Below are 25036 nucleotides of genomic sequence, written 5' to 3' on the forward strand. Positions count from 1 at the left end.
CAGAGGTTATGAAGTGTGTACCTCGCACTGGTTGGTGAGTTTGGCAGAGGTTATGAACCGTGTACCTCGCACTGGTTGGTGAGTTTGGCAGAGGTTATGAAGCGCGTACCTCACACTGGTTGGTGAGTTTGGCAGAGGTTATGAAGTGTGTACCTCGCACTGGTTGGTGAGTTTGGCAGAGGTTATGAAGTGTGTACCTCGCACTGGTTGGTGAGTTTGGCAGAGGTTATGAAGCGTGTACCTCGCACTGGTTGGTGAGTTTGGCAGAGGTTATGAAGCGCGTACCTCACACTGGTTGGTGAGTTTGGCAGAGGTTATGAAGCGTGTACCTCGCACTGGTTGGTGAGTTTGGCAGAGGTTATGAAGCGCGTACCTCACACTGGTTGGTGAGTTTGGCAGAGGTTATGAAGCGCGTACCTCACACTGGTTGGTGAGTTTGGCAGAGGTTATGAAGCGCGTACCTCGCACTGGTTGGTGAGTTTGGCAGAGGTTATGAAGCGTGTACCTCGCACTGGTTGGTGAGTTTGGCAGAGGTTATGAAGTGTGTACCTCACACTGGTTGGTGAGTTTGGCAGAGGTTATGAAGTGTGTACCTCGCACTGGTTGGTGAGTTTGGCAGAGGTTATGAAGTGTGTACCTCACACTGGTTGGTGAGTTTGGCAGAGGTTATGAAGCGCGTACCTCACACTGGTTGGTGAGTTTGGCAGAGGTTATGAAGCGTGTACCTCACACTGGTTGGTGAGTTTGGCAGAGGTTATGAAGCGTGTACCTCACACTGGTTGGTGAGTTTGGCAGAGGTTATGAAGTGTGTACCTCACACTGGTTGGTGAGTTTGGCAGAGGTTATGAAGCGTGTACCTCACACTGGTTGGTGAGTTTGGCAGAGGTTATGAAGCGTGTACCTCACACTGGTTGGTGAGTTTGGCAGAGGTTATGAAGCGTGTACCTCACACTGGTTGGTGAGTTTGGCAGAGGTTATGAAGCGCGTACCTCACACTGGTTGGCGAGTTTGGCAGAGGTTATGAAGCGCGTACCTCGCACTGGTTGGTGAGTTTGGCAGAGGTTATGAAGTGTGTACCTCGCACTGGTTGGTGAGTTTGGCAGAGGTTATGAAGCGTGTACCTCACACTGGTTGGTGAGTTTGGCAGAGGTTATGAAGCGCGTACCTCGCACTGGTTGGTGAGTTTGGCAGAGGTTATGAAGCGCGTACCTCGCACTGGTTGGTGAGTTTGGCAGAGGTTATGAAGTGTGTACCTCGCACTGGTTGGTGAGTTTGGCAGAGGTTATGAAGTGTGTACCTCACACTGGTTGGTGAGTTTGGCAGAGGTTATGAAGTGTGTACCTCACACTGGTTGGTGAGTTTGGCAGAGGTTATGAAGTGTGTACCTCACACTGGTTGGTGAGTTTGGCAGAGGTTATGAAGCGCGTACCTCGCACTGGTTGGTGAGTTTGGCAGAGGTTATGAAGCGTGTACCTCGCACTGGTTGGTGAGTTTGGCAGAGGTTATGAAGCGCGTACCTCGCACTGGTTGGTGAGTTTGGCAGAGGTTATGAAGTGTGTACCTCGCACTGGTTGGTGAGTTTGGCAGAGGTTATGAAGCGCGTACCTCGCACTGGTTGGTGAGTTTGGCAGAGGTTATGAAGCGCGTACCTCGCACTGGTTGGTGAGTTTGGCAGAGGTTATGAAGTGTGTACCTCACACTGGTTGGTGAGTTTGGCAGAGGTTATGAAGCGCGTACCTCGCACTGGTTGGTGAGTTTGGTAGAGGTTATGAAGCGCGTACCTCGCACTGGTTGGTGAGTTTGGCAGAGGTTATGAAGCGTGTACCTCGCACTGGTTGGTGAGTTTGGCAGAGGTTATGAAGCGTGTACCTCGCACTGGTTGGTGAGTTTGGCAGAGGTTATGAAGTGCGTACCTCGCACTGGTTGGTGAGTTTGGCAGAGGTTATGAAGCGTGTACCTCGCACTGGTTGGTGAGTTTGGCAGAGGTTATGAAGCGCGTACCTCACACTGGTTGGTGAGTTTGGCAGAGGTTATGAAGCGTGTACCTCGCACTGGTTGGTGAGTTTGGCAGAGGTTATGAAGCGCGTACCTCACACTGGTTGGTGAGTTTGGCAGAGGTTATGAAGCACGTACCTCGCACTGGTTGGTGAGTTTGGCAGAGGTTATGAAGTGTGTACCTCACACTGGTTGGTGAGTTTGGCAGAGGTTATGAAGCACGTACCTCGCACTGGTTGGTGAGTTTGGCAGAGGTTATGAAGCGCGTACCTCACACTGGTTGGTGAGTTTGGCAGAGGTTATGAAGCGTGTACCTCGCACTGGTTGGTGAGTTTGGCAGAGGTTATGAAGCGCGTACCTCACACTGGTTGGTGAGTTTGGCAGAGGTTATGAAGCGCGTACCTCACACTGGTTGGTGAGTTTGGCAGAGGTTATGAAGCACGTACCTCGCACTGGTTGGTGAGTTTGGCAGAGGTTATGTCCAGCTGCTGGTACTGCTCCTTGAGTTTGGAGAACTCTGCCTCCAGACGGGTCTGCTCCAGACGGGCCGTGTTCAGCTGAGTCTTCAGACTCTTATGATCCGCCTGCAGGAGCTCACTGTCCTTCAGAAGCTGTTGGTGTGTAGAGTTCAGCCTGCACACAGGACACACGCTCATGAGCATCACCTGAGAGAGAGAGAGAGAGAGAGAGAGAAAGGTTGACACTCACGTCTGGTGCTCCGCACTGAGTCTGTGGAACTGTGCAACTGTGTCCTGATGGCTCTTGTTGTCGGAGATCATCTTCTCTCTGTCTGCTTTGAGTTCCTTCTCCAGCTGCTCCAGCTCAGTCTTCTGCTTCAACAGCTGATTGTACCTGCACACACACACACACACACACACACACACACACTCACAGAGTAATGCACATGCCGCTCCAAACAATCAGTCCAAACAATAACAGGGTCAAAGGGGCACAGGCAAAAACAGAGGAAACCAAGAAAACCAGACAGAAGATCGAAAACCAAGATAAAGAAAACCAGGAGAATACTTGGAATTGCAGTGTGACACTAAACAAGACTTTGCAGTGAATGAATGAGTGTATATGGTTTAAACAGGCTGAGACTGAAAGGTAATGAGGTGGATGCAATCAGGGATGATGAGACCAGACAGTGAGTTATGGGAAATGTAGTTTATGAGGGAATGACAATAGTCTGATGTGGAGTGCTCTCTATGGTGGCTCTCAAGGGCACTCCAGCTGAAAGAATGCTAAAGTCAACAGATTTAACTAATCTATCTACAAATCTCTGTGTAAAAATAAAATAACGATGCTGCCATCTTTCTCAAGTCATTTTCACCCTTCTGTAATTTGGCTACAAATCTCAGGTGAAAATTGTCATTTGACCCCCTTGACAAAATAATGGATTACTCAGTAAATATAAATCCATCATATTTTATATTTTAGCTTTCATCAATATTTATGTCTGTCTTTCTTCTGAAAAAATTTGAACAAAATCAGAATTTTGTGCTGGGGAAGTTTTTCGAGATTTGGTTGATTTGACATGGAATGGCCCTTAAACTTGGCTTGCTGTCCTCGAAGGAGGCTTGATTCTGAGGCTCGAGATACCCTCCCCAACGGTATTACATAGAAAGAGAAAAGAATGGAATAGAGGAGGAGATGGAGGGATGACTGCTGCTTATATCCACTAGAAAAGATGATTGGACTGAATGATTAGGCTCCTCCCGAACGTACGTTCATTCCCGAACGATCATTTTCTGGTCCGGCAGGAGAAAATGGTGCTTCTGATCACCTAGCACACTCTCCTCAACAACACACATGATTTGAGGAGAACAAACACACCTGTTCACCTGCCTGCGTGACCCGACATAGAACAAGTGTTTTGGAGAATGGATGGATGGAGTTTGTTAAATGTTACTTCCATTAATAAATGTGATTGGTGAACAAATGAGCTTTTAAAGGGGACATATCATAAAAATCTGACTTTTCACGCGTTTAAGTGCTATAATCGGGTCCCCGGTGCTTCTCCCAACCCAGAAAACGAGAAAAGTTACAACCCAGTAACTGTTTTAATGAGCCTTTCTCTGCAAGCATGTCAAAAAATAAGGCGATCAGATTTGGCTCAGTTGTGAGGTGATGTTTGTACCTGTTCTCCAGGCCTCGGTGCTGCCCCTCCAGACTCTTATGGACACTCTTCAGCTCTCCGTGTCTGCCGATCAGATCCTCGTACTCGGACGCCTGTCTCTCGTGCAGGGCGGACAGCTTCTCGTGGTCGTGTAGCAGGAGATCGTACACCGAGCGCAGGTCTTCTTTCTCTCGTATGGCCACATCTCTCTCGCTCTCTGTGCTGGACTGCTGCGTCTGCAGCTGGGCATTCTGGGACATGAGAGCAGCGCTCTGAGAGTTGAGTGTAGAGTTCTCCACCTGTGAACACATCACTTTCTTTCACTTCAACTCATGCCAAAAGTCGTTTAGCTTGAGCACACGACAGACGCCAGCAGGGTTCCTGAAGACTAACATCAGTAGTCACGATCTCATTACAGATTTCGCAAAGCTTTTTAGTTGTGTGCAACTCTCCTGAAAAGCTAATTACAACCAAACTCCTGTAATATTCATGAGGAGAAACGTCTATGACACACTGATGCTCAGCCGCTCAGAAACACAGCTTGAGTGGATGATGTCTCTGACCTGTAGTTTGGCGTTCTGCGTTTGCAGCGTGGTGTTGTTCTCCTGTAGAGACGCGGTCTGCCTCTGTAGTGCTAAGATCTGAGCCTGAAGATTAGTGCTCTGAGACTCTAGCTGCTTTAGCTGCGTCCGCAGAGCCTGCTTCTCCGCTTGAAGAGTGGCGTTCTGCACAAACAACAACATCAGCAACTGGTTTGGGAACGTAAAGGCATTCTGACTAGGGCTGGGACAATTAATCGATGCATCGTGAATTCCATCGTTGATTCCAATTTTTTCGCGACTCTCTCTCGAATCGACTGAGTTTAGTTTTAAACAGCAGATTAATTTAACAGAACTGTGTGCTTTAGAAACAGCTGTGATGCCTCCAATGCCTAACACACACCACTTAAACCTTCTATAAAATAATCATTCAGAAAGTTCGAAAGGTCGAAGCGAATAACCAGGGTGTTTGCAGTGGGCTGTTTAGGTGCGAGCACACATTCAGACTCAGCCGAACGCACGAGCGCTCTTCTTCATGAGCATTTGAGCGTGTGGTTAAAACTAGCCTAGAGCACCATCTGCTGTCAAACACTAAGCTCAGCATCGATATACTGTCCCAGCCCTACTTCTGCGCGTGCTGAGCTGCTGGTACATACGTTTCTCTCCACCTCGATGAGCCGGTCCTTGAGCTTCAGGAGCTCTCGCGTGGCCTCCTGACTCTCCTTCTCCCACTTACTGACGCTGTGCTCCTCCCGTCCTCGAGCCGGCGAGCTCTGGGCCGCACACTCCTCCTCCTGACGCTGGCGCAGCGCCTCGTAGTTCTTCTTCACCTGAATACACACAATCTACAGTCACGGTCTACTGCACACACCCACACAAACCCCTGGCGTATGTGTTAGACGCTGCGAACCGTTCTGAGCTCCTGGCGCAGCTGCTGGTTGAGGTTGGAGGACTCCTGCAGTCGGGCTTCGAGAGCCGAGATCTTCTCCACTTTAATCTCCAGGGACGATCTCAGAGTGGACTCCAGTTTACACTCCAGAAGCTTAAACCTGACAAACGTGAAATAAGATAGACACTCATGACTCCAGCATTCATGTAAACACATGTTACAAGCTAGTTTCTTTCCTGTTATTTCTGGCCCTTCTCAATCAATCAATCAATCAACTTTTATTTATATAGCACAATAAAGGCAACAGTAGTTGGCCATTGTGCTGTACAACAGGATAAATATCTAAAAAACAAGAAAGACAGGAAAACAAATGATAAAGGGAGTTTACATCGAAATCAGAAAATTCAACATTAAGATCAAGGACAGTTGTAAGCCTGTGAGAAGAGGTTTTTACGCAGTGCTCGTGTCACATGAACCATGGTACAGTGATGGTCTCCGATGGAAATACCATGGTACTGAATGACTGGGTTTTCTGCAGATTAATCCACACTGTTTTGAACTGTTTCATTATAGAGTCTCATCAATTATACTGATTAGTTGTAAGTCAGCCCTAGTAAGTACAGCAGGGGTTCAGAGATCAGTTTAGCTCCAACACAGAGGTTGCGTTAACCGAACATTTTGCATCATTGAAGGATTTTTTTTTTTAGAAGTGACAGAAAAATCTAAAATCGGTCCGTCATTTTGACAGATTACATGGAGAGTGATGTATAGTAACTTGTAAGTGTAATTCTAACCCCTGTCCACGTGCTGGCGAGTGGCTCTTGTGGACTATAAGGTTAATGTTAAACGAATGGCTTTTCTGAGTTACATGACACTGTTTACAAGCTGTTTTATTGACGTCTTTCTGCGGTTGAAACACGGATTGAGCGATTACATGAGAGACATGATGCGGATTTTGGTAAATTGGACTGTATCTTTCGACATATTTTTATGATGTTCATTCATGTTTATTTCGTCCTGTAACGCAGTAAAGAGGAAGGAATTGATTGCATTGATTCACTCGCGCTCTGCTTCACTTGAACTCAGGCGCAGTCTCGCGCCACATTAAAGAGCGACAAAACAGTATTTATTGATAGAACTTTTAAATTTAATGGACAGAATTTGAAAGCTGAGACTTTGTTTCATATCAAAAGTAACAAAAGCACAAAGCTTATTGCAATTTATTGGACAAACATTCATGATGAAACCTGAAAAGTGACGCACAGTCTCTGTTCAACTTTCTCTTCATAAACAAATAAATGCATAATCTTGCCTATATGTTTGTCTTGTAAGTTTGTGAATAAAAATGAAAATTTTAACAAAGCCTATTAAATGGCTTATTATCATTAAAATATGAAAGTTAAAATGACGGGTAATAATAGATGATGATGGAATTTACGACCCTGTCTGGCAAAATGACAGACAATGTGGAAGTCTAACACCACCTCTGCTCCAACCCTATTCATACACACTTAAACCAGCTAATCAAGGTCTTCAGGATTACTAGTAAGTTATAGGCAGGCGAGTTTGATCAGGGCTGGAGCTGAACTCTGCAGGAAAGTTGAGAACTACAGTGCAATATTACCTGTCATCTGAGCTCTCTTCATCACCCAGAAGACCCTCTTTATCGAGGCCGATCTTCTCCAGCTCATGGGTCAGTTTCTCCAGGTCATTGTTAATCTGCTGAGTCTTTAATTTTTCATTGACTAGGTCCTACATCAGGAAACATCACAACAAGGGTCATGCAAGGAATCCACAATCAAGCATGCACCGTATCTAAAACTGTTGCCTTGTCCAAATACACACACTTGCGGTCTTGGCCACTTGAGAGCGCGTGCGACAGTAAGTAAGTGCACAAGACTCAAAGTGCAGTGCCCTCAATGCACACTAAACCCACACTATCTGAGAGTATTCCATCAGGCATTATGTTCAGGAACTCGTGTGCCCCGAAATCGCGAGATGTTGAGGAAAACCTTTTACTGTAATTTAAATTAATTAGATAAATATAATTTGGTGTTGCACATTTTATTGGTGCATGTATGAGTATGGTGTGTGTGGGCCTATCTGCAACTGTTTTTACGCCTACTTGAACACTTGGGCCAAATAGAGGAAATGCGTCAAGCAATGGTCAAATGCAAAGACCGCAAGTGTGGGTATTTGGACAAGGCATGTGTGTTTGTTCCTCCTGGGATGAGATGCCCACCTCTCTCAGAGTGACCAGAGTCTTCTTATCAATGGTTGCTTGCTTGACCAGTTCCTTGTTGTCATTCTCCAGGTCTTTGGTGCGACTACACGTGTCTTTGAGAGTGTGGACCTCCTTGCCGAGCGCACGGTTCTCCTTCTCCAGATGAGAGATGCGCAGGTTGTCCTCGTCCAGCTTGGAGTCCTTGATCTCAGCCTGTTGCCTGAGCCGCTTGTTCTCCTTCTCCAGCTGCTTCTTGTCCTTCTCCAGCTGTGTGTTCTCGGCCTCCAGAGAGGCGTTCTCCTGCGCCAGCTGCTCCAGGCTCTTGCTGGAGATCTTCATCTGCTCCAGGCTCTTCTGCAGACTGTGGTTCTCCAGCTCCAGCTCCTGCAGTTCTCCCTCCAGCTGCTGGATCTTACGGCTGCCGCTCTCCAGGCCCTTCTGGAGACGCTGGTTCTCCGTGTCCAGGCTCTGGTTGCTCGCCTCCAGGCGCTCGTTCTTCTTGGACGACGCCTTCATCAGCTCGAGGCTCTTCCTGAGGTGCGTCCTCTCGTTCTCCAGCTCTCGGTTCTCCAGCTCCAGCTGTGTGGCTTTAGCTCCGCTGGACCGCAGAGACTCCACCATGCGCCTGAGCTCCAGGTTCTCCTGGTCCAGCTCTCGGTTCTCCTTCTCCAGCACCTCCAGCTGATAGGACAGGTTCCTCAGAGAATCGGCTGCTTTCTTCAGTCTCCGGCTCTCGGCCTCCAGCTCTGCGTTCTCCTTCTCCAACACCTCCACCTTCTCACAGGTGATGGCCTGAGCCGCCAGACGCTTCTGCAGACTCTCCTTCTCTCGCTCCAGGCGACGCACCTCCATCTCCAGCTCTTCGGCTCGCTCTCCTGTGTCTTTGAGGTGCTCCAGCTCTTTGCGGAGCTGCTTGCGCTCGAACTCCATCTTGTTGAGTTTGCTGCTGGTCTCTTTGATGGACTCGTGCAGCACACGGTTCTCCTTCTCGATGTCTTTGACACGGGCTTCGGCGCTGACCTGGGAGCGCTGCCTGAGAGAGGAGATGGCCTGGTTCAGGTGTTCGTTCTCCTGCTCCAGACCCTTGACCTGCGGGAGTCAGGGAAGAGATCGCTCAGCAACAAGCACAGGACAGTTGAAGAACATTCATGACATGCTCAGGAAAATCAAATCATCTTTTAGTTATTCAAGTTGATTAGTCCAAATGTATTCGAATAACGGTAACACTTTACAAGGTTCATTAGTAAACATTAATGTATTAACTAACATGAACTAACAATGAACAAAACATTTGTTATGGCATTTATTAATCTTTGTTAATGTGTTCATAAAAATACAGCTGTTCATTGTTTGTTCATGTTAGTTCACAGTGCATTAACTAATGTTAAAAAAAAATCACCTTGGATTTTAATAATGTATTAGTAAATGTTGAAATTAATATTAACTAAGATTAATAAATGCTGAAGAAGTATTGTTCATTCTTAGTTCATGTTAACTAGTGAACCTTACTGTAAAGTGTTACCCGACTAACTTTCGAATGAATCTGATGAAGAGCATGTCGAAACGGATGTGAGGCGCACTTCGCAACCCTTTCACGAATTTACACCAAACCTTGAGTGTGTTAAGACAACCATGACCTAAGGGTACCAGACCAGTTTCTGCACAGCGCCACCAACTGGTCATAAGATACAGAAAAAAAAAACTATATTTTTGCTCATCTTCTAAATCTTTGATCACAAGCCTTGTTGGATTCAGTTAAGGCATGCCAAGTTGACCGTTACCTAATCACATAAACATATCTTTAAGAAACGTGGTATACTTCACTGGCTTCATGCCCTGAAGGTGCTGAATTTTTTTTTTCTGTAGAAAAATGTCATGAGAAAAGTTTTAAAGTGTGTTGAAAGGCTGCGGATTACTAAGGATTGTCCTACTGGCCCGGTTGGGCTAGCCGCTAGCGGATGAAATTTTAACTTGCCCTGACAACATTTTTACAGGCTCCACCACAAAAATAAAATAAATTAAATAAAAGTTAAGTGTGAGCAATGAATTAAGTTATTTTTCTCCACTTCTTGCGCTTGAATAGTTTAAAATATCTTTAATGTTTGAACTGGCAAGACGTGTAAATGATAATCTTGAGTGAGGATTAAGCCCTGGCTCTGGGCCATCCTTATCATCCAGCCCTGAGACGTGTGTTATCTAGCAGACTATTCTTATTATCCTGCATGCTCTTAAAAAAGAAAACACAGCCAGAGACTAATGTTGAGAGTGAGCTGTAATAGCTAAACTGGCACAATTAGAGAAATGTTTATTAATGTGCATTGTCCCTGTAAATATGAAAAAACATTAATCAAATTAGGTAAAAGTAAAGTAGCATGAAAAAATAATAATAATAATAACAACATATACTGCGTTAGACCAAACTGGGAAGGGTCACAGCACTTTCATATTGTTGTCCTCTTGTTGGTTTCACTGCTTCTACTGCTCTCCTCATTTGTAAGTCGCTTTGGATAAAAGGATCTGCTAAATAATTAAATGTAAATGCATGGCTTAATGTACCAATGCACTAATGCCTGAAACGCTGTGTGGAGTAATTTCATATGTAAAATTCTTATGTAAAGTTTCTGATGTGTAATCTGCCTAGCATGAACCAATAGGTCCTCTACTGGTAATCTCTGAGCCAATCAGCTTCAAGCTCCCTATTCCGCTAACATTTAAACAGTCTGGCTTCAGTGTTGCTGTAAGCAGTTCACTAATCTCTCCCAGATTACTATGTGGCATCAGGTCTGCTTACTGGCAGACGTTTCTAAACGGGTAAGCTTTAGACAAACGGCTCAGGCACACATGGGTCAAACCAGCACAGATACACACAGATAGACTCAGTGACCAGTTAAGTAAGTCCCAGCTCTCCTGGAGCAGGATGATGGATATTTAAGCTGCCAGGTACACAGGAGTTCAGTCACTGCTGTTACACCTGACCTGCGGCTCAGAGCAGCAGAACACTAGTGCTGTGTGTTTGTGCAGGGGTTCACACATCTGCAACCCAGCAGCAAGACCAAATACATTAACTTATCATGACCATTACCATGCTAAACGTTTATTCTGTCATGACTATAATTACAGCTAGTGAAATCTGACATGTCAAGCTCATATGATTATAAGTTTTATAAAAGCTCTCCCACTTCATAGTTGTGACATCAGACACATATGTGACCCTGGACCACAAAACCAGTAACATTTACACCAGATTTATATCACATGAAAGCTGAATAAATAAGCTTTTTATTGATGCATGGTTTGTTAGGATAGGGCAATATTTGGCCGAGATACAACTATTTGAACATCTTCATTGTTGTCCATTAATGTTCGCTATTTTGCTGCATCCACTCACAAAAATAAATGTTTTATATATTTACGGTAGGAGATTTACAAAATATCTTCATGGAACATGATCTTTACTTAATATCCTTATGATTTTTGGCATAAATGAAAAGTCGATCATTTTGACCCATACAATGTATTGTTGGCTATTGCCACAGATAAACCCGTGCGACTCGAGACTGGTTTTCTGGTCCAGGGTCACATTTGGTTTTTACTGTATAAAAATCAATGATTTTGTCTGAAAGACAAGAAAAGCTCAGAATAAAATGAATTGCGTTGTCAATCCGGCATGACACGGCAGTAAACATGTGTTGGGATGGGTGTGAGTGAAGTTTACCTGTCTGTCGGAGTTCTCCTGGAGTGTTTCCAGTGTTTTCTCCAGCTGAGCTTTCTCTTTCAGCAGATCTGAGCTCAGACTCTCAGCACTGCGCAAACTCTCTCTGTCTGCGGTCAGCTCCGTCTGCAGCTGCTCCAGCTGTGCACACACACACACACACACACACACACACTCCATCACACTGAGCACGAGCACTCTCTGACACATGGACACACACTCGCTCATAATGAGCAATCAAACTCGTATGAGCGGTTAATCCTCTGGAAGCAGCTTAACTAAACCCAAATCAGATTTAGACTGGGATTACTCACTGATGAATATGATCCTGCTCGGGGTGCTTGCTGTCCGTTAACATTTTAACCCATTCTGTTCAAACTTCTCTCCTTTCTTTGTGTGAGTAACAGAATCTACTAAGGGCGATAACGATTAAGGCTTAGTTTTAAAAATCGTTCTAAATGTAAGTCCACAGCACGACGCCACAGGAGAAAAATATCACTGCAATCACTTTCTGCCAGCTGATGAAGGATAAAAACATTGACAGCCAATCAGAATCCATCCTGCTTAAAAGAGCTCGAGCATTTAAAGCGGCAGACGAAAAATCTGCTGTTGTGGACGCTAATAAAGTTATAGTTATTATCATTTATGGTGTGACCGGGGCTTCACCTCTGAAGCCAACATGACTCTTTTACTACTCCTGGTCTTATTCTGTAATTACACTTCACTGATCGCACTTATTTTTTTATTATATACAGACACTTCATAAATCCTCATGGATAAAATGAACTCAAGAATGAACCTTATGAATGCAAACGGGTCTTAGGAAGTATTACTGAGAACTGTGTTGAGACTCGGCGGTAGGGCTGGGCGATGTGGCCGAATAAATTATCATGATAAAATTTTTCATATCACTCGATATCGATAATTATCACGATAAACAAGGGTTGCAGTCGTAACCCGAGACGTTCCCTTTCGAGGGAACTCGCACTGCGGCGATACAACACTTTGGGGAACGAGTACTCACTTTGCTACAACGAGCCCTGCCTGTCCCCGTGTGAATAATAATAATCCAGTCGTCGATATAGTTCAGCACCCTGATACCCTGAAGCCTCAGCGGCGCTAGAGCTCGAGAGGCAACTACTCATTCGCTGCCTAAACTAGGAGCTCGGCTCTTCAGGCAGCCCCCCCGAGAACTCCCCATGCATGCTCCACTACAAGCTTACACACATGATTATTCCACCTTTTTAATTCCTCAGAATTAAATGCAGCCATAAACACCAGGCAAGTGAAAAAGTCTGACTGATACGCTGAATTAAAATATCTAACTGCTCAAGCCAGATATTATTCATTTATTTGACTGGTCTCATAATCTACACGTTGCCTCGGCAACACGAGATATGAGCCGGTCCTGATATTCCCTCGAGAAGAAAACAACAGATGTGAGGCTGAAACACCCAAAATCGCACGAAATTTTCTTTTGCTGTACGCTTCGAGACATTTCTCAATGAACACAGCCAGCACCCTCAAGAGCCGACTGTGCATGCCTCGCATCCAAACAGTATCACACACCGATCACGTGTGTCACCTCCCGAAGTTTAACGTGGGCAGGAAGACATGTTTTCAGCTGTGCCTATTGGTAACAATTCAAGTTCCTACAGGACAAACACCACCAAACAGGACAGGCAGTTGGCACAGAGCACTTGCTTCATCGCAGAAGCTAACTCTGTTGGGTGCCGGCGTCCCTTTGTAGCTTCTGTGTATGCTGTCACACGCTACGTCATGACGCAGCACCAATCAGGATTGGATTAGTTTCATTCATTTTGCGAGTGGATTCAAAATGCTCAAAATGAATTTGATGCTCATTTCGCGTGCGGTGTGAACGCAGCATAAGAGCGTTCCCCAAAGTGTCGTCATTGACGCAGTGCGAGTTCCCTCGAAAGGGAACAGTAGCCTAAATACATTTAGTAGAAATGCAAAATCACAAAAAATAGCGTAATGATATTCCATTAGGCTACTCCTTTAATACATTTCGTGTTACTACAGTAAATCCATGGTAAATGATGGTGACTTGAAGATTGAAAAGCCTTCTGACTGTATCACTGCAGTGTTTGTCAGCGCTGTTTCATCTGGCTTTAAAGCAGTTTAAATCCCAGACACATTCGTGTTCTTCACTGAATTCAAGTGCTTCTCTCTGAATCTCTGTGCTGTTCAGTGGTCATGTGACCGATCGTTCAGTGGTCATGTGACCGATCGTTCAGCGAGTAAACACGTCTGCTCTAGTGAGCTCACGCTGCTTGAACTGAGTCGAGCGGATAAATGGTCCGAGTGACGTGGTTCAAATGAGTATAAATGAATTCATGCTACCTTTTTTTATCGACAAATTTGTCATCTTTGGATGATAACTCGAGGTTAGTTTCACTTTCGCCACTTCCACTCATTTTTTCCTCCACATGCCGAGTTTTCTTTGCTGATAGCTTACAATGTGTAGTAGGAAATGGACGTGTACTTTGACGGCCAAGTTAAAAGCTGTACGCTGACTGGCTGTTGTCACGTTTATTTCTGCTGTGTGATTGGCTGTTAGATTAATCCATAAAGAGTAAAAATGTCCAGAGCCCATCATCGTTATCGACATCACTTTTATCGCAGTTCGATATGATATGGTTTATCGGCCCAGCCCTACTCGCGGTATGACCTCTGACTTGCTGGCTGAGTGTGTGTTTGTGTTTCTCCAGTCGTAGGCATGTGCTGCAGTGACCTCTGACCTGTTGGATGAGTGTGTGCTTGTCTTTCTCCAGGCGTAGGCGTGTGCTGCTCTCGCTCGATGCCTTCAGCTCCTCAACGCTCTTCTGCAGCATCTGATTCTCCTTCTCCAGCTTCAGCAGCTGACTGGACGTCAGGTCGTTCACCTCGTGACCCAGGGACTTCTGCGGCACTGCCAACACACACACCTCTGAAAGTGACCAATACACCTCGGAGAGTTACGGACACAGACACCTCTGAGAGTTACCAACACACACACCTCTGAGAGTTACGACACATGCTGCAAGCCTCTGTTCTCAGATCTCATAAAAGTCAGAAAAAACGAATTTGGGTCAGTTGACCTTCTTGGCAGAGCATCATGATCACACAGCCATCTGTGGGCTGATGGGCTTCAGCTCGTATCTTCAGTCAGCTCAGGTGTGGTTGTGTATCTTCAGTCAGCTCAGGTGTGGTTGTGTATCTTCAGTCAGCTCAGGTGTGGTTGTACCTTAAGTCAGCTCAGGTGTGGTTGTGTATCTTCAGTCAGCTCAGGTGTGGTTGTACCTTCAGTCAGCTCAGGTGTGGTTGTACCTTCAGTCAGCTCAGGTGTGGTTGTACCTTCAGTCAGCTCAGGTGTGGTTGTACCTTAAGTCAGCTCAGGTGTGGTTGTGTACCTTCAGTCAGCTCAGGTGTGGTTGTGTATCTTCAGTCAGCTCAGGTGTGGTTGTACCTTCAGTCAGCTCAGGTGTGGTTGTACCTTCAGTCAACTCAGGTGTGGTTGTGTACCTTCAGTCAGCTCAGGTGTGGTTGTACCTTCAGTCAGCTCAGGTGTGGTTGTGTACCTTCAGTCAGCTCAGGTGTGGTTGTGTACCTTCAGTCAGCTCAGGTGTGGTTGTGTACCTTCAGTCAGCTCAGTCGTGGTTGTACCTTCAGTCAGCTCAGGTGTGGTTGTACCTTCAGTCAGCTCAGATGTGGTTGTACCTTCAGTCAGCTCAGGTGTGGCTGTGTACCTTCAGTCAGCTCAGGTGTGGTTGTGTACCTTCAGTCAGCTCAGGTGTGGTTGTGTACCTTCAGTCAGCTCAGGTGTGGTTGTACCTTCAGTCAGCTCAGGTGTGGCTGTACCTTCAGTCAGCTCAGGTGTGGTTGTGTACCTTCAGTCAGCTCAGTCGTGGTTGTACCTTCAGTCAGCTCAGGTGTGGCTGTACCTTCAGTCAGCTCAGGTGTGGTTGTGTACCTTCAGTCAGCTCAGGTGTGGTTGAACCTTCAGTCAGCTCAGGTGTGGTTGTGTACCTTCAGTCAGCTCAGGTGTGGTTGTGTACCTTCAGTCAGCTCAGGTGTGGTTGTACCTTCAGTCAGCTCAGGTGTGGTTGTACCTTCAGTCAGCTCAGGTGTGGTTGTACCTTCAGTCAGCTCAGGTGTGGCTGTACCTTCAGTCAGCTAAGGTGTGGTTGTGTACCTTCAGTCAGCTCAGGTGTGGTTGAACCTTCAGTCAGCTCAGGTGTGGTTGTGTACCTTCAGTCAGCTCAGGTGTGGTTGTGTACCTTCAGTCAGCTCAGGTGTGGCTGTGTACCTTCAGTCAACTCAGGTGTGGCTGTACCTTCAGTCAGCTCAGGTGTGGTTGTGTACCTTCAGTCAGCTCAGGTGTGGTTGAACCTTCAGTCAGCTCAGGTGTGGTTGTGTACCTTCAGTCAGCTCAGGTGTGGTTGTACCTTCAGTCAGCTCAGGTGTGGTTGTACCTTCAGTCAGCTCAGGTGTGGTTGTACCTTCAGTCAGCTCAGGTGTGGCTGTACCTTCAGTCAGCTCAGGTGTGGTTGTGTACCTTCAGTCAGCTCAGGTGTGGTTGAACCTTCAGTCAGCTCAGGTGTGGTTGTGTACCTTCAGTCAGCTCAGGTGTGGTTGAACCTTCAGTCAGCTCAGGTGTGGTTGTGTACCTTCAGTCAGCTCAGGTGTGGCTGTGTACCTTCAGTCAACTCAGGTGTGGTTGTACCTTCAGTCAGCTCAGGTGTGGCTGTGTACCTTCAGTCAGCTCAGGTGTGGTTGTACCTTCAGTCAGCTCAGGTGTGGTTGTACCTTCAGTCAGCTCAGGTGTGGTTGTGTACCTTCAGTCAGCTCAGGTGTGGTTGTACCTTCAGTCAGCTCAGGAGTGGTTGTACCTTCAGTCAGCTCAGGTGTGGTTGTGTACCTTCAGTCAGCTCAGGTGTGGCTGTACCTTCAGTCAGCTCAGGAGTGGTTGTACCTTCAGTCAGCTCAGGTGTGGTTGTACCTTCAGTCAGCTCAGGTGTGGTTGTGTATCTTCAGTCAGCTCAGGTGTGGTTGTACCTTCAGTCAGCTCAGGTGTGGTTGTGTATCTTCAGTCAGCTCAGGTGTGGTTGTGGATCTTCAGTCAGCTCAGGTGTGGTTGTGTACCTTCAGTCAGCTCAGGTGTGGCTGTACCTTCAGTCAGCTCATGTGTGGTTATGTACCTTCAGTCAGCTCAGGTGTGGCTGTGTACCTTCAGTCAACTCAGGTGTGGTTGTGTACCTTCAGTCAGCTCAGGTGTGGTTGTGTACCTTCAGTCAGCTCAGGTGTGGCTGTGTACCTTCAGTCAGCTCCGGTGTGGTTGTACCTTCAGTCAGCTCAGGTGTGGTTGTGTACCTTCAGTCAGCTCAGGTGTGGCTGTGTACCTTCAGTCAACTCAGGTGTGGTTGTACCTTCAGTCAGCTCAGGTGTGGTTGTGTACCTTCAGTCAGCTCAGGTGTGGCTGTGTACCTTCAGTCAGCTCAGGTGTGGCTGTGTACCTTCAGTCAACTCAGATGTGGTTGTACCTTCAGTCAGCTCAGGTGTGGTTGTGTACCTTCAGTCAACTCAGGTGTGGTTGTGTACCTTCAGTCAGCTCAGGTGTGGTTGTACCTTCAGTCAGCTCAGATGTGGTTGTGTACCTTCAGTCAGCTCAGGTGTGGTTGTGTACCTTCAGTCAGCTCAGGTGTGGTTGTACCTTCAGTCAACTCAGGTGTGGTTGTGTACCTTCAGTCAGCTCAGGTGTGGTTGTACCTTCAGTCAGCTCAGGTGTGGTTGTGTACCTTCAGTCAGCTCAGGTGTGGTTGTGTACCTTCAGTCAGCTCAGGTGTGGTTGTACCTTCAGTCAGCTCAGGTGTGGTTGTGTACCTTCAGTCAGCTCAGGTGTGGTTGTGTACCTTCAGTCAGCTCAGGTGTGGTTGTGTACCTTCAGTCAACTCAGGTGTGGTTGTGTACCTTCAGTCAGCTCAGGTGTGGTTGTACCTTCAGTCAGCTCAGGTGTGGCTGTGTACCTTCAGTCAGCTCAGGTGTGGCTGTGTACCTTCAGTCAGCTCAGGTGTGGTTGTGTACCTTCAGTCAGCTCAGGTGTGGTTGTGTACCTTCAGTCAGCTCAGATGTGGTTGTGTACCTTCAGTCAGCTCAGGTGTGGCTGTACCTTCAGTCAGCTCAGGTGTGGTTGTGTACCTTCAGTCAGCTCAGGTGTGGTTGTACCTTTAGTCAGCTCAGGTGTGGTTGTGTACCTTCAGTCAGCTCAGGTGTGGTTGTACCTTTAGTCAGCTCAGGTGTGGCTGTACCTTCAGTCAGCTCAGGTGTGGTTGTGTACCTTCAGTCAGCTCAGGTGTGGTTGAACCTTCAGTCAGCTCAGGTGTGGTTGTGTACCTTCAGTCAGCTCAGGTGTGGTTGTGTACCTTCAGTCAGCTCAGGTGTGGCTGTGTACCTTCAGTCAACTCAGGTGTGGTTGTACCTTCAGTCAGCTCAGGTGTGGTTGTACCTTCAGTCAGCTTAGGTGTGGTTGTGTACCTTCAGTCAGCTCAGGTGTGGCTGTGTACCTTCAGTCAGCTCAGGTGTGGCTGTGTACCTTCAGTCAGCTCCGGTGTGGTTGTACCTTCAGTCAGCTCAGGTGTGGTTGTGTACCTTCAGTCAGCTCAGGTGTGGCTGTGTACCTTCAGTCAACTCAGGTGTGGTTGTACCTTCAGTCAGCTCAGGTGTGGTTGTGTACCTTCAGTCAGCTCAGGTGTGGCTGTGTACCTTCAGTCAGCTCAGGTGTGGCTGTGTACCTTCAGTCAACTCAGGTGTGGTTGTACCTTCAGTCAGCTCAGGTGTGGTTGTGTACCTTCAGTCAACTCAGGTGTGGTTGTGTACCTTCAGTCAGCTCAGGTGTGGTTGTGTACCTTCAGTCAGCTCAGGTGTGGTTGTGTACCTTCAGTCAGCTCAGGTGTGGTTGTACCTTCAGTCAACTCAGGTGTGGTTGTGTACCTTCAGTCAGCTCAGGTGTGGTTGTACCTTCAGTCAGCTCAGGTGTGGTTGTGTACCTTCAGTAAGCTCAGGTGTGGTTGTGTACCTTCAGTCAGCTCAGGTGTGGTTGTACCTTCAGTCAGCTCAGGTGTGGTTGTGTACCTTCAGTCAGCTCAGGTGTGGTTGTGTACCTTCAGTCAACTCAGGTGTGGTTGTGTACCTTCAGTCAGCTCAGGTGTGGTTGTACCTTCAGTCAGCTCAGGTGTGGCTGTGTACCTTCAGTCAGCTCAGGTGTGGTTGTGTACCTTCAGTCAGCTCAGGTGTGGCTGTGTACCTTCAGTCAGCTCAGGTGTGGTTGTACCTTCAGTCAGCTCAGGTGTGGTTGTGTGCCTTCAGTCAGCTCAGGTGTGGCTGTACCTTCAGTCAGCTCAGGTGTGGTTGTACCTTCAGTCAGCTCAGGTGTGGTTGTACCTTCAGTCAGCTCAGGTGTGGTTGTACCTTCAGTCAGCTCAGGTGTGGTTGTGTACCTTCAGTCAGCTCAGGTGTGGCTGTGTACCTTCAGTCAGCTCAGGTGTGGTTGTACCTTCAGTCAGCTCAGGTGTGGTTGTGTACCTTCAGTCAGCTCAGGTGTGGTTGTACCTTCAGTCAGCTCAGGTGTGGTTGTACCTTCAGTAAGCTCAGGAGTGGTTGTACCTTCAGTCAGCTCAGGTGTGGTTGTACCTTCAGTCAGCTCAGGTGTGGTTGTACCTTCAGTCAGCTCAGGTGTGGTTGTACCTTCAGTCAGCTCAGGTGTGGTTGTGTACCTTCAGTCAGCTCAGGTGTGGCTGTGTACCTTCAGTCAGCTCAGGTGTGGTTGTACCTTCAGTCAGCTCAGGTGTGGTTGTACCTTCAGTCAGCTCAGGTGTGGTTGTGTACCTTCAGTCAGCTCAGGTGTGGTTGTACCTTCAGTCAGCTCAGGTGTGGCTGTACCTTCAGTAAGCTCAGAAGTGGTTTTACCTTCAGTCAGCTCAGGTGTGGTTGTACCTTCAGTCAGCTCAGGTGTGGTTGTACCTTCAGTCAGCTCAGGTGTGGTTGTACCTTCAGTCAGCTCAGGTGTGGTTGTACCTTCAGACAGCTCAGGTGTGGTTGTACCTTCAGACAGCTCAGGTGTGGTTGTACCTTCAGTCAGCTCAGGTGTGGTTGTGTACCTTCAGTCAACTCAGGTGTGGTTGTACCTTCAGTCAGCTCAGGTGTGGTTGTGTACCTTCAGTCAGCTCAGGTGTGGTTGTGTACCTTCAGTCAGCTCAGGTGTGGTTGTACCTTCAGTCAGGGTGTGGTTGTGTACCTTCAGTCAGGGTGTGGTTGTACCTTCAGTCAGCTCAGGTGTGGTTGTACCTTCAGTCAGCTCAGGTGTGGTTGTACCTTCAGTCAGCTCAGGTGTGGCTGTACCTTCAGTCAGCTCAGGTGTGGTTGTACCTTCAGTCAGCTCAGGTGTGGCTGTACCTTCAGTCAGCTCAGGTGTGGTTGTGTACCTTCAGTCAGCTCAGGTGTGGTTGTGTACCTTCAGTCAGCTCAGGTGTGGTTGTACCTTAAGTCAGCTCAGGTGTGGTTGTACCTTCAGTCATCTCAGGTGTGGCTGTACCTTCAGTCAGCTCAGGTGTAGGTGTACCTTCAGTCAGCTCAGGTGTGGCTGTACCTTCAGTCAGCTCAGGTGTGGCTGTACCTTCAGTCAGCTCAGGAGTGGTTGTACCTTCAGTCAGCTCAGGAGTGGTTGTACCTTCAGTCAGCTCAGGAGTGGTTGTACCTTCAGTCAGCTCAGGAGTGGTTGTACCTTCAGTCAGCTCAGGAGTGGTTGTACCTTCAGTCAGCTCAGGAGTGGTTGTACCTTCAGTCAGCTCAGGTGTGGTTGTACCTTCAGTCAGCTCAGGTGTGGTTGTACCTTAAGTCAGCTCAGGTGTGGTTGTGTATCTTCAGTCAGCTAAGGTGTGGTTGTGTATCTTCAGTCAGCTCAGGTGTGGTTGTACCTTCAGTCAGCTCAGGTGTGGTTGTATCTTCAGTCAGCTCAGGTGTGGTTGTACCTTCAGTCAGTTCAGGTGTGGTTGTACCTTCAGTCAGCTCAGGTGTGGCTGTACCTTCAGTCAGCTCAGGCTTCAGTCAGCTCAGGTGTGGCTGTACCTTCAGTCAGCTCAGGTGTGGCTGTACCTTCAGTAAGCTCAGGAGTGGTTGTACCTTCAGTCAGCTCAGGTGTGGTTGTATCTTCAGTCAGCTCAGGTGTGGTTGTACCTTCAGTCAGTTCAGGTGTGGTTGTACCTTCAGTCAGCTCAGGTGTGGCTGTACCTTCAGTCAGCTCAGGCTTCAGTCAGCTCAGGTGTGGCTGTACCTTCAGTCAGCTCAGGTGTGGCTGTACCTTCAGTAAGCTCAGGAGTGGTTGTACCTTCAGTCAGCTCAGGTGTGGTTGTGTACCTTCAGTCAGCTCAGGTGTGGTTGTACCTTCAGTCAGCTCAGGTGTGGCTATACCTTCAGTAAGCTCAGGAGTGGTTGTACCTTCAGTAAGCTCAGGAGTGGTTGTACCTTCAGTCAGCTCAGGTGTGGTTGTACCTTCAGTCAGCTCAGGTGTGGTTGTACCTTCAGTCAGCTCAGGTGTGGTTGTGTATCTTTAGTCAGCTCAGGTGTGGTTGTGTACCTTCAGTCAGCTCAGGTGTGGTTGTACCTTCCGTCAGCTCAGGTGTGGTTGTGTACCTTCAGTCAGCTCAGGTGTGGTTGTACCTTCAGTCAACTCAGGTGTGGTAGTACCTTCAGTCAGCTCAGGTGTGGTTGTACCTTCAGTCAGCTCAGGTGTGGCTGTGTACCTTCAGTCAGCTCAGGTGTGGTTGTACCTTCAGTCAGCTCAGGGGTGGCTGTGTACCTTCAGTCAGCTCAGGTGTGGTTGTACCTTCAGTCAGCTCAGGTGTGGCTGTGTACCTTCAGTCAGCTCAGGTGTGGTTGTACCTTCAGTCAGCTCAGGTGTGGTTGTGTACCTTCAGTCAACTCAGGTGTGGTTGTACCTTCAGTCAGCTCAGGTGTGGTTGTGTACCTTCAGTCAGCTCAGGTGTGGTTGTGTACCTTCAGTCAGCTCAGGTGTGGTTGTGTACCTTCAGTCAGGGTGTGGTTGTACCTTCAGTCAGCTCAGGTGTGGTTGTACCTTCAGTCAGCTCAGGTGTGGTTGTGTACCTTCAGTCAGCTCAGGTGTGGTTGTACCTTCAGTCAGCTCAGGTGTGGCTGTACCTTCAGTCAGCTCAGGTGTGGTTGTACCTTCAGTCAGCTCAGGTGTGGTTGTACCTTCAGTCAGCTCAGGTGTGGCTGTACCTTCAGTCAGCTCAGGTGTGGCTGTACCTTCAGTCAGCTCAGGTGTGGTTGTGTACCTTCAGTCAGCTCAGGTGTGGTTGTGTACCTTCAGTCAGCTCAGGTGTGGTTGTACCCTTCAGTCAGCTCAGGTGTGGTTGTACCTTCAGTCAGCTCAGGTGTGGCTGTACCTTCAGTCAGCTCAGGTGTGGTTGTACCTTCAGTCAGCTCAGGTGTGGCTGTACCTTCAGTCAGCTCAGGTTTGGTTGTACCTTCAGTCAGCTCAGGTGTGGTTGTACCTTCAGTCAGCTCAGGTGTGGTTGTACCTTCAGTCAGCTCAGGTGTGGCTGTGTACCTTCAGTCAGCTCAGGTGTGGTTGTACCTTCAGTCAGCTCAGGTGTGGCTGTGTACCTTCAGTCAGCTCAGGTGTGGCTGTACCTTCAGTCAGCTCAGGTTTGGTTGTACCTTCAGTCAGCTCAGGTGTGGTTGTACCTTCAGTCAGCTCAGGTGTGGCTGTGTACCTTCAGTCAGCTCAGGTGTGGTTGTGTACCTTCAGTCAGCTCAGGTGTGGTTGTGTACCTTCAGTCAGCTCAGGTGTGGTTGTACCTTCAGTCAGCTCAGGTGTGGTTGTACCTTCAGTCAGCTCAGGTGTGGTTGTGTACCTTCAGTCAGCTCAGGTGTGGCTGTACCTTCAGTCAGCTCAGGTGTGGTTGTACCTTCAGTCAGCTCAGGTGTGGCTGTACCTTCAGTCAGCTCAGGTGTGGTTGTACCTCCAGTCAGCTCAGGTGTGGCTGTGTACCTTCAGTCAGCTCAGGTGTGGTTGTACCTTCAGTCAGCTCAGGTGTGGCTGTGTACCTTCAGTCAGCTCAGGTGTGGTTGTGTACCTTCAGTCAGCTCAGGTGTGGTTGTGTACCTTCAGTCAGCTCAGGTGTGGTCTTAGAGAGCTGCTCCAGTTCCCAGCCCAGGTGCAGAGACTCGTCCATACTCTGTTTCTGAGCCATCTCTAGCGACAGGTTCTCCTCCAGGAGCTCCTCCATGCGCTTCCGGTCCATGTCCCGCTTCTGCAACACAACACCATCATATATCAGGACTAGCATACTGCACATCTTGGGTTTAAAACAAATCATTATATTCATGCACAGTTGATAGACTGTCCTGTCATTTATTTATGTTCTCCGTTTGAAAACAGACTTTGTACATTTATTTTGCCAATTGTTATCCGTGTTGCTGCTGTTGCAACAAATAGAAAGATGTAACTGATTACTAAGCTACACTAAAGTAGCAATGCTTTTTTTATTCAGCCGGTTTAGAATATATACTTTTTTTTTTTTCTTTAGTGAGAGTGCACTTTTTTGTTTTGCACTTTTATTCAGGCAGAAATAAGAGTTGTTTTGTTTGGTTTGCAAGGAGGGAGTGAAAATACATAAATTACAGTACTGAAAAAAAGTGTTAAATAAAACCGTTTGTTCATTTCAGCACTGAAAATAAAACACCAATTAACATTTCTGCATATCGTTTATCGGGCACATAAAGTTCCAAATAATCATATCAGTTATAAAGAAAACCAACATCGGTCGATCTCTACTCTGCAGTGCTGTTTAAATATACGTTTGATCGCTATATGCTCTCTCACCATCTCCATGTCGTGGATCTTGTTTTTAAGCTGCAGATTTTCCTTCTCCAGCTCATGATGTTTATCAGATCGAGCTCTGAATGACTCCAGCTGATCCTCCAGCATGCTTTTGGTCTCCAGCAGAACCTGATTGTCCTCCTTCAATTCCTGCATGAACACATACAATCAATAACTGCCACAGCATTCCCAACATTCCCTCGTGAAACACAATCAATAACTGCCACAGCATTCCCAGCATTCCCTGGTGAACACACACAATCAATAACTGCCACAGCATTCCCAGCATTCCCTCGTGAAACACAATCATTAACTGCCACAGCGTTCCCAACATTCCCTGGTGAACACACACAATCATTAACTGCCACAGCATTCCCTTGTGAAACTATCAATAACTGCCACAGCATTCCCAACATTCCCTCGTGAAACACAATCATTAACTGCCACAGCGTTCCCAACATTCCCTGGTGAACACACACAATCAATAACTGCCACAGCGTTCCCAACATTCCCTGGTGAACACACACAATCATTAACTGCCACAGCATTCCCTGGTGAACACACACAATCATTAACTGCCACAGCATTCCCAACATTCCCTGGTGAACACACACAATCAATAACTGCCACAGCATTCCCAACATTCCCTGGTGAACACACACAATCAATAACTGCTACAGCATTCCCAACATACCCTGGTGAACACACATAATCAATAACTGCCACAGCATTCCCAACATTCCCTGGTGAACACACACAATCAATAACTGCCACAGCATTCCCTGGTGAACACACACAATCATTAACTGCCACAGCATTCCCAGCATTCCCTGGTGAACACACACTCATTAACTGCCACAGCATTCCCTGGTGAACACACACAATCAATAACCGCCACAGCATTCCCAGCATTCCCTGGTGAACACACACAATCATTAACTGCCACAGCATTCCCTGGTGAACACACACAATCAATAACCGCCACAGCATTCCCAGCATTCCCTGGTGAACACACACAATCATTAACTGCCACAGCATTCCCTGGTGAACACACACAATCATTAACTGCCACAGCATTCCCACGGGAAACACAATCAATAACTGCCACAGAATTCCCAGCGTTCCCAGGTGAACACACAATCATTAACTGCCACAGCATTCCCACGGGAAACACAATCATTAACTGCCACGGCATTCCCAGCATTCACTTGTGAACACACACAATCATTAACTGCCACAGGGCAATTCCAGCGTTATGGACGTGACATTTGCAGTCAAAACTTGAAATATAAATTCTCAGAAAATGCATTTAATACCAATATATTGTAAACGTCTGTTTATATATCCATACTCCCTTAATAAAGGAGTCCAGACATTAGAAAAATATCAGTCTACGCATGCGTTTTATATTTAATATGAGGGAAATACACATGCGTTACGGACGTGACAAAAAAAATCTCTAACATTTTGTTGCCAAAATATTTTTTAGTAATTCCGTGAATTGCACTGCGCAAACCAAAAGTAATAGTACCCACCGAATGAAGAAGGGTTGGCTCTCCACAGAACATAAAATATTAATTTTATGTTATTTTTCGTTTTCGCATTTATGAGGAAAAAACAATGTTACGGACGTGACAGTTCTCTGTTACGAACGTGACC

The 25036-nt window shown here is 47.1% G+C and overlaps 1 protein-coding gene across 4 annotated transcripts in view; it reads right to left on the reverse strand.

The window, feature by feature from the left end:
• ccdc88ab (coiled-coil domain containing 88Ab) overlaps positions 1–25036 on the reverse strand; it is a 100643-nt gene that overhangs the window by 38920 nt on the left and 36687 nt on the right. For all 4 annotated transcript variants that reach the window (XM_081350634.1, XM_081350633.1, XM_081350635.1 and 1 more), the window contains exons 11-22: positions 23381–23527; positions 22661–22808; positions 14241–14410; positions 11482–11619; positions 7785–8855; positions 7167–7294; positions 5564–5702; positions 5310–5483; positions 4678–4839; positions 4136–4413; positions 2704–2847; positions 2442–2628 (exon numbers count right to left, since the gene is read on the reverse strand). In XM_081350634.1, the coding sequence (XP_081206760.1) occupies positions 2442–2628; positions 2704–2847; positions 4136–4413; positions 4678–4839; positions 5310–5483; positions 5564–5702; positions 7167–7294; positions 7785–8855; positions 11482–11619; positions 14241–14410; positions 22661–22808; positions 23381–23527 (2886 nt within the window). The remainder of the gene's footprint in view (positions 1–2441; positions 2629–2703; positions 2848–4135; positions 4414–4677; positions 4840–5309; positions 5484–5563; positions 5703–7166; positions 7295–7784; positions 8856–11481; positions 11620–14240; positions 14411–22660; positions 22809–23380; positions 23528–25036) is intronic.

Source organism: Scardinius erythrophthalmus (assembly GCF_964197995.2).
Source record: "Scardinius erythrophthalmus genome assembly, chromosome: 21".
Lineage (NCBI taxonomy): Eukaryota > Metazoa > Chordata > Actinopteri > Cypriniformes > Leuciscidae > Scardinius > Scardinius erythrophthalmus.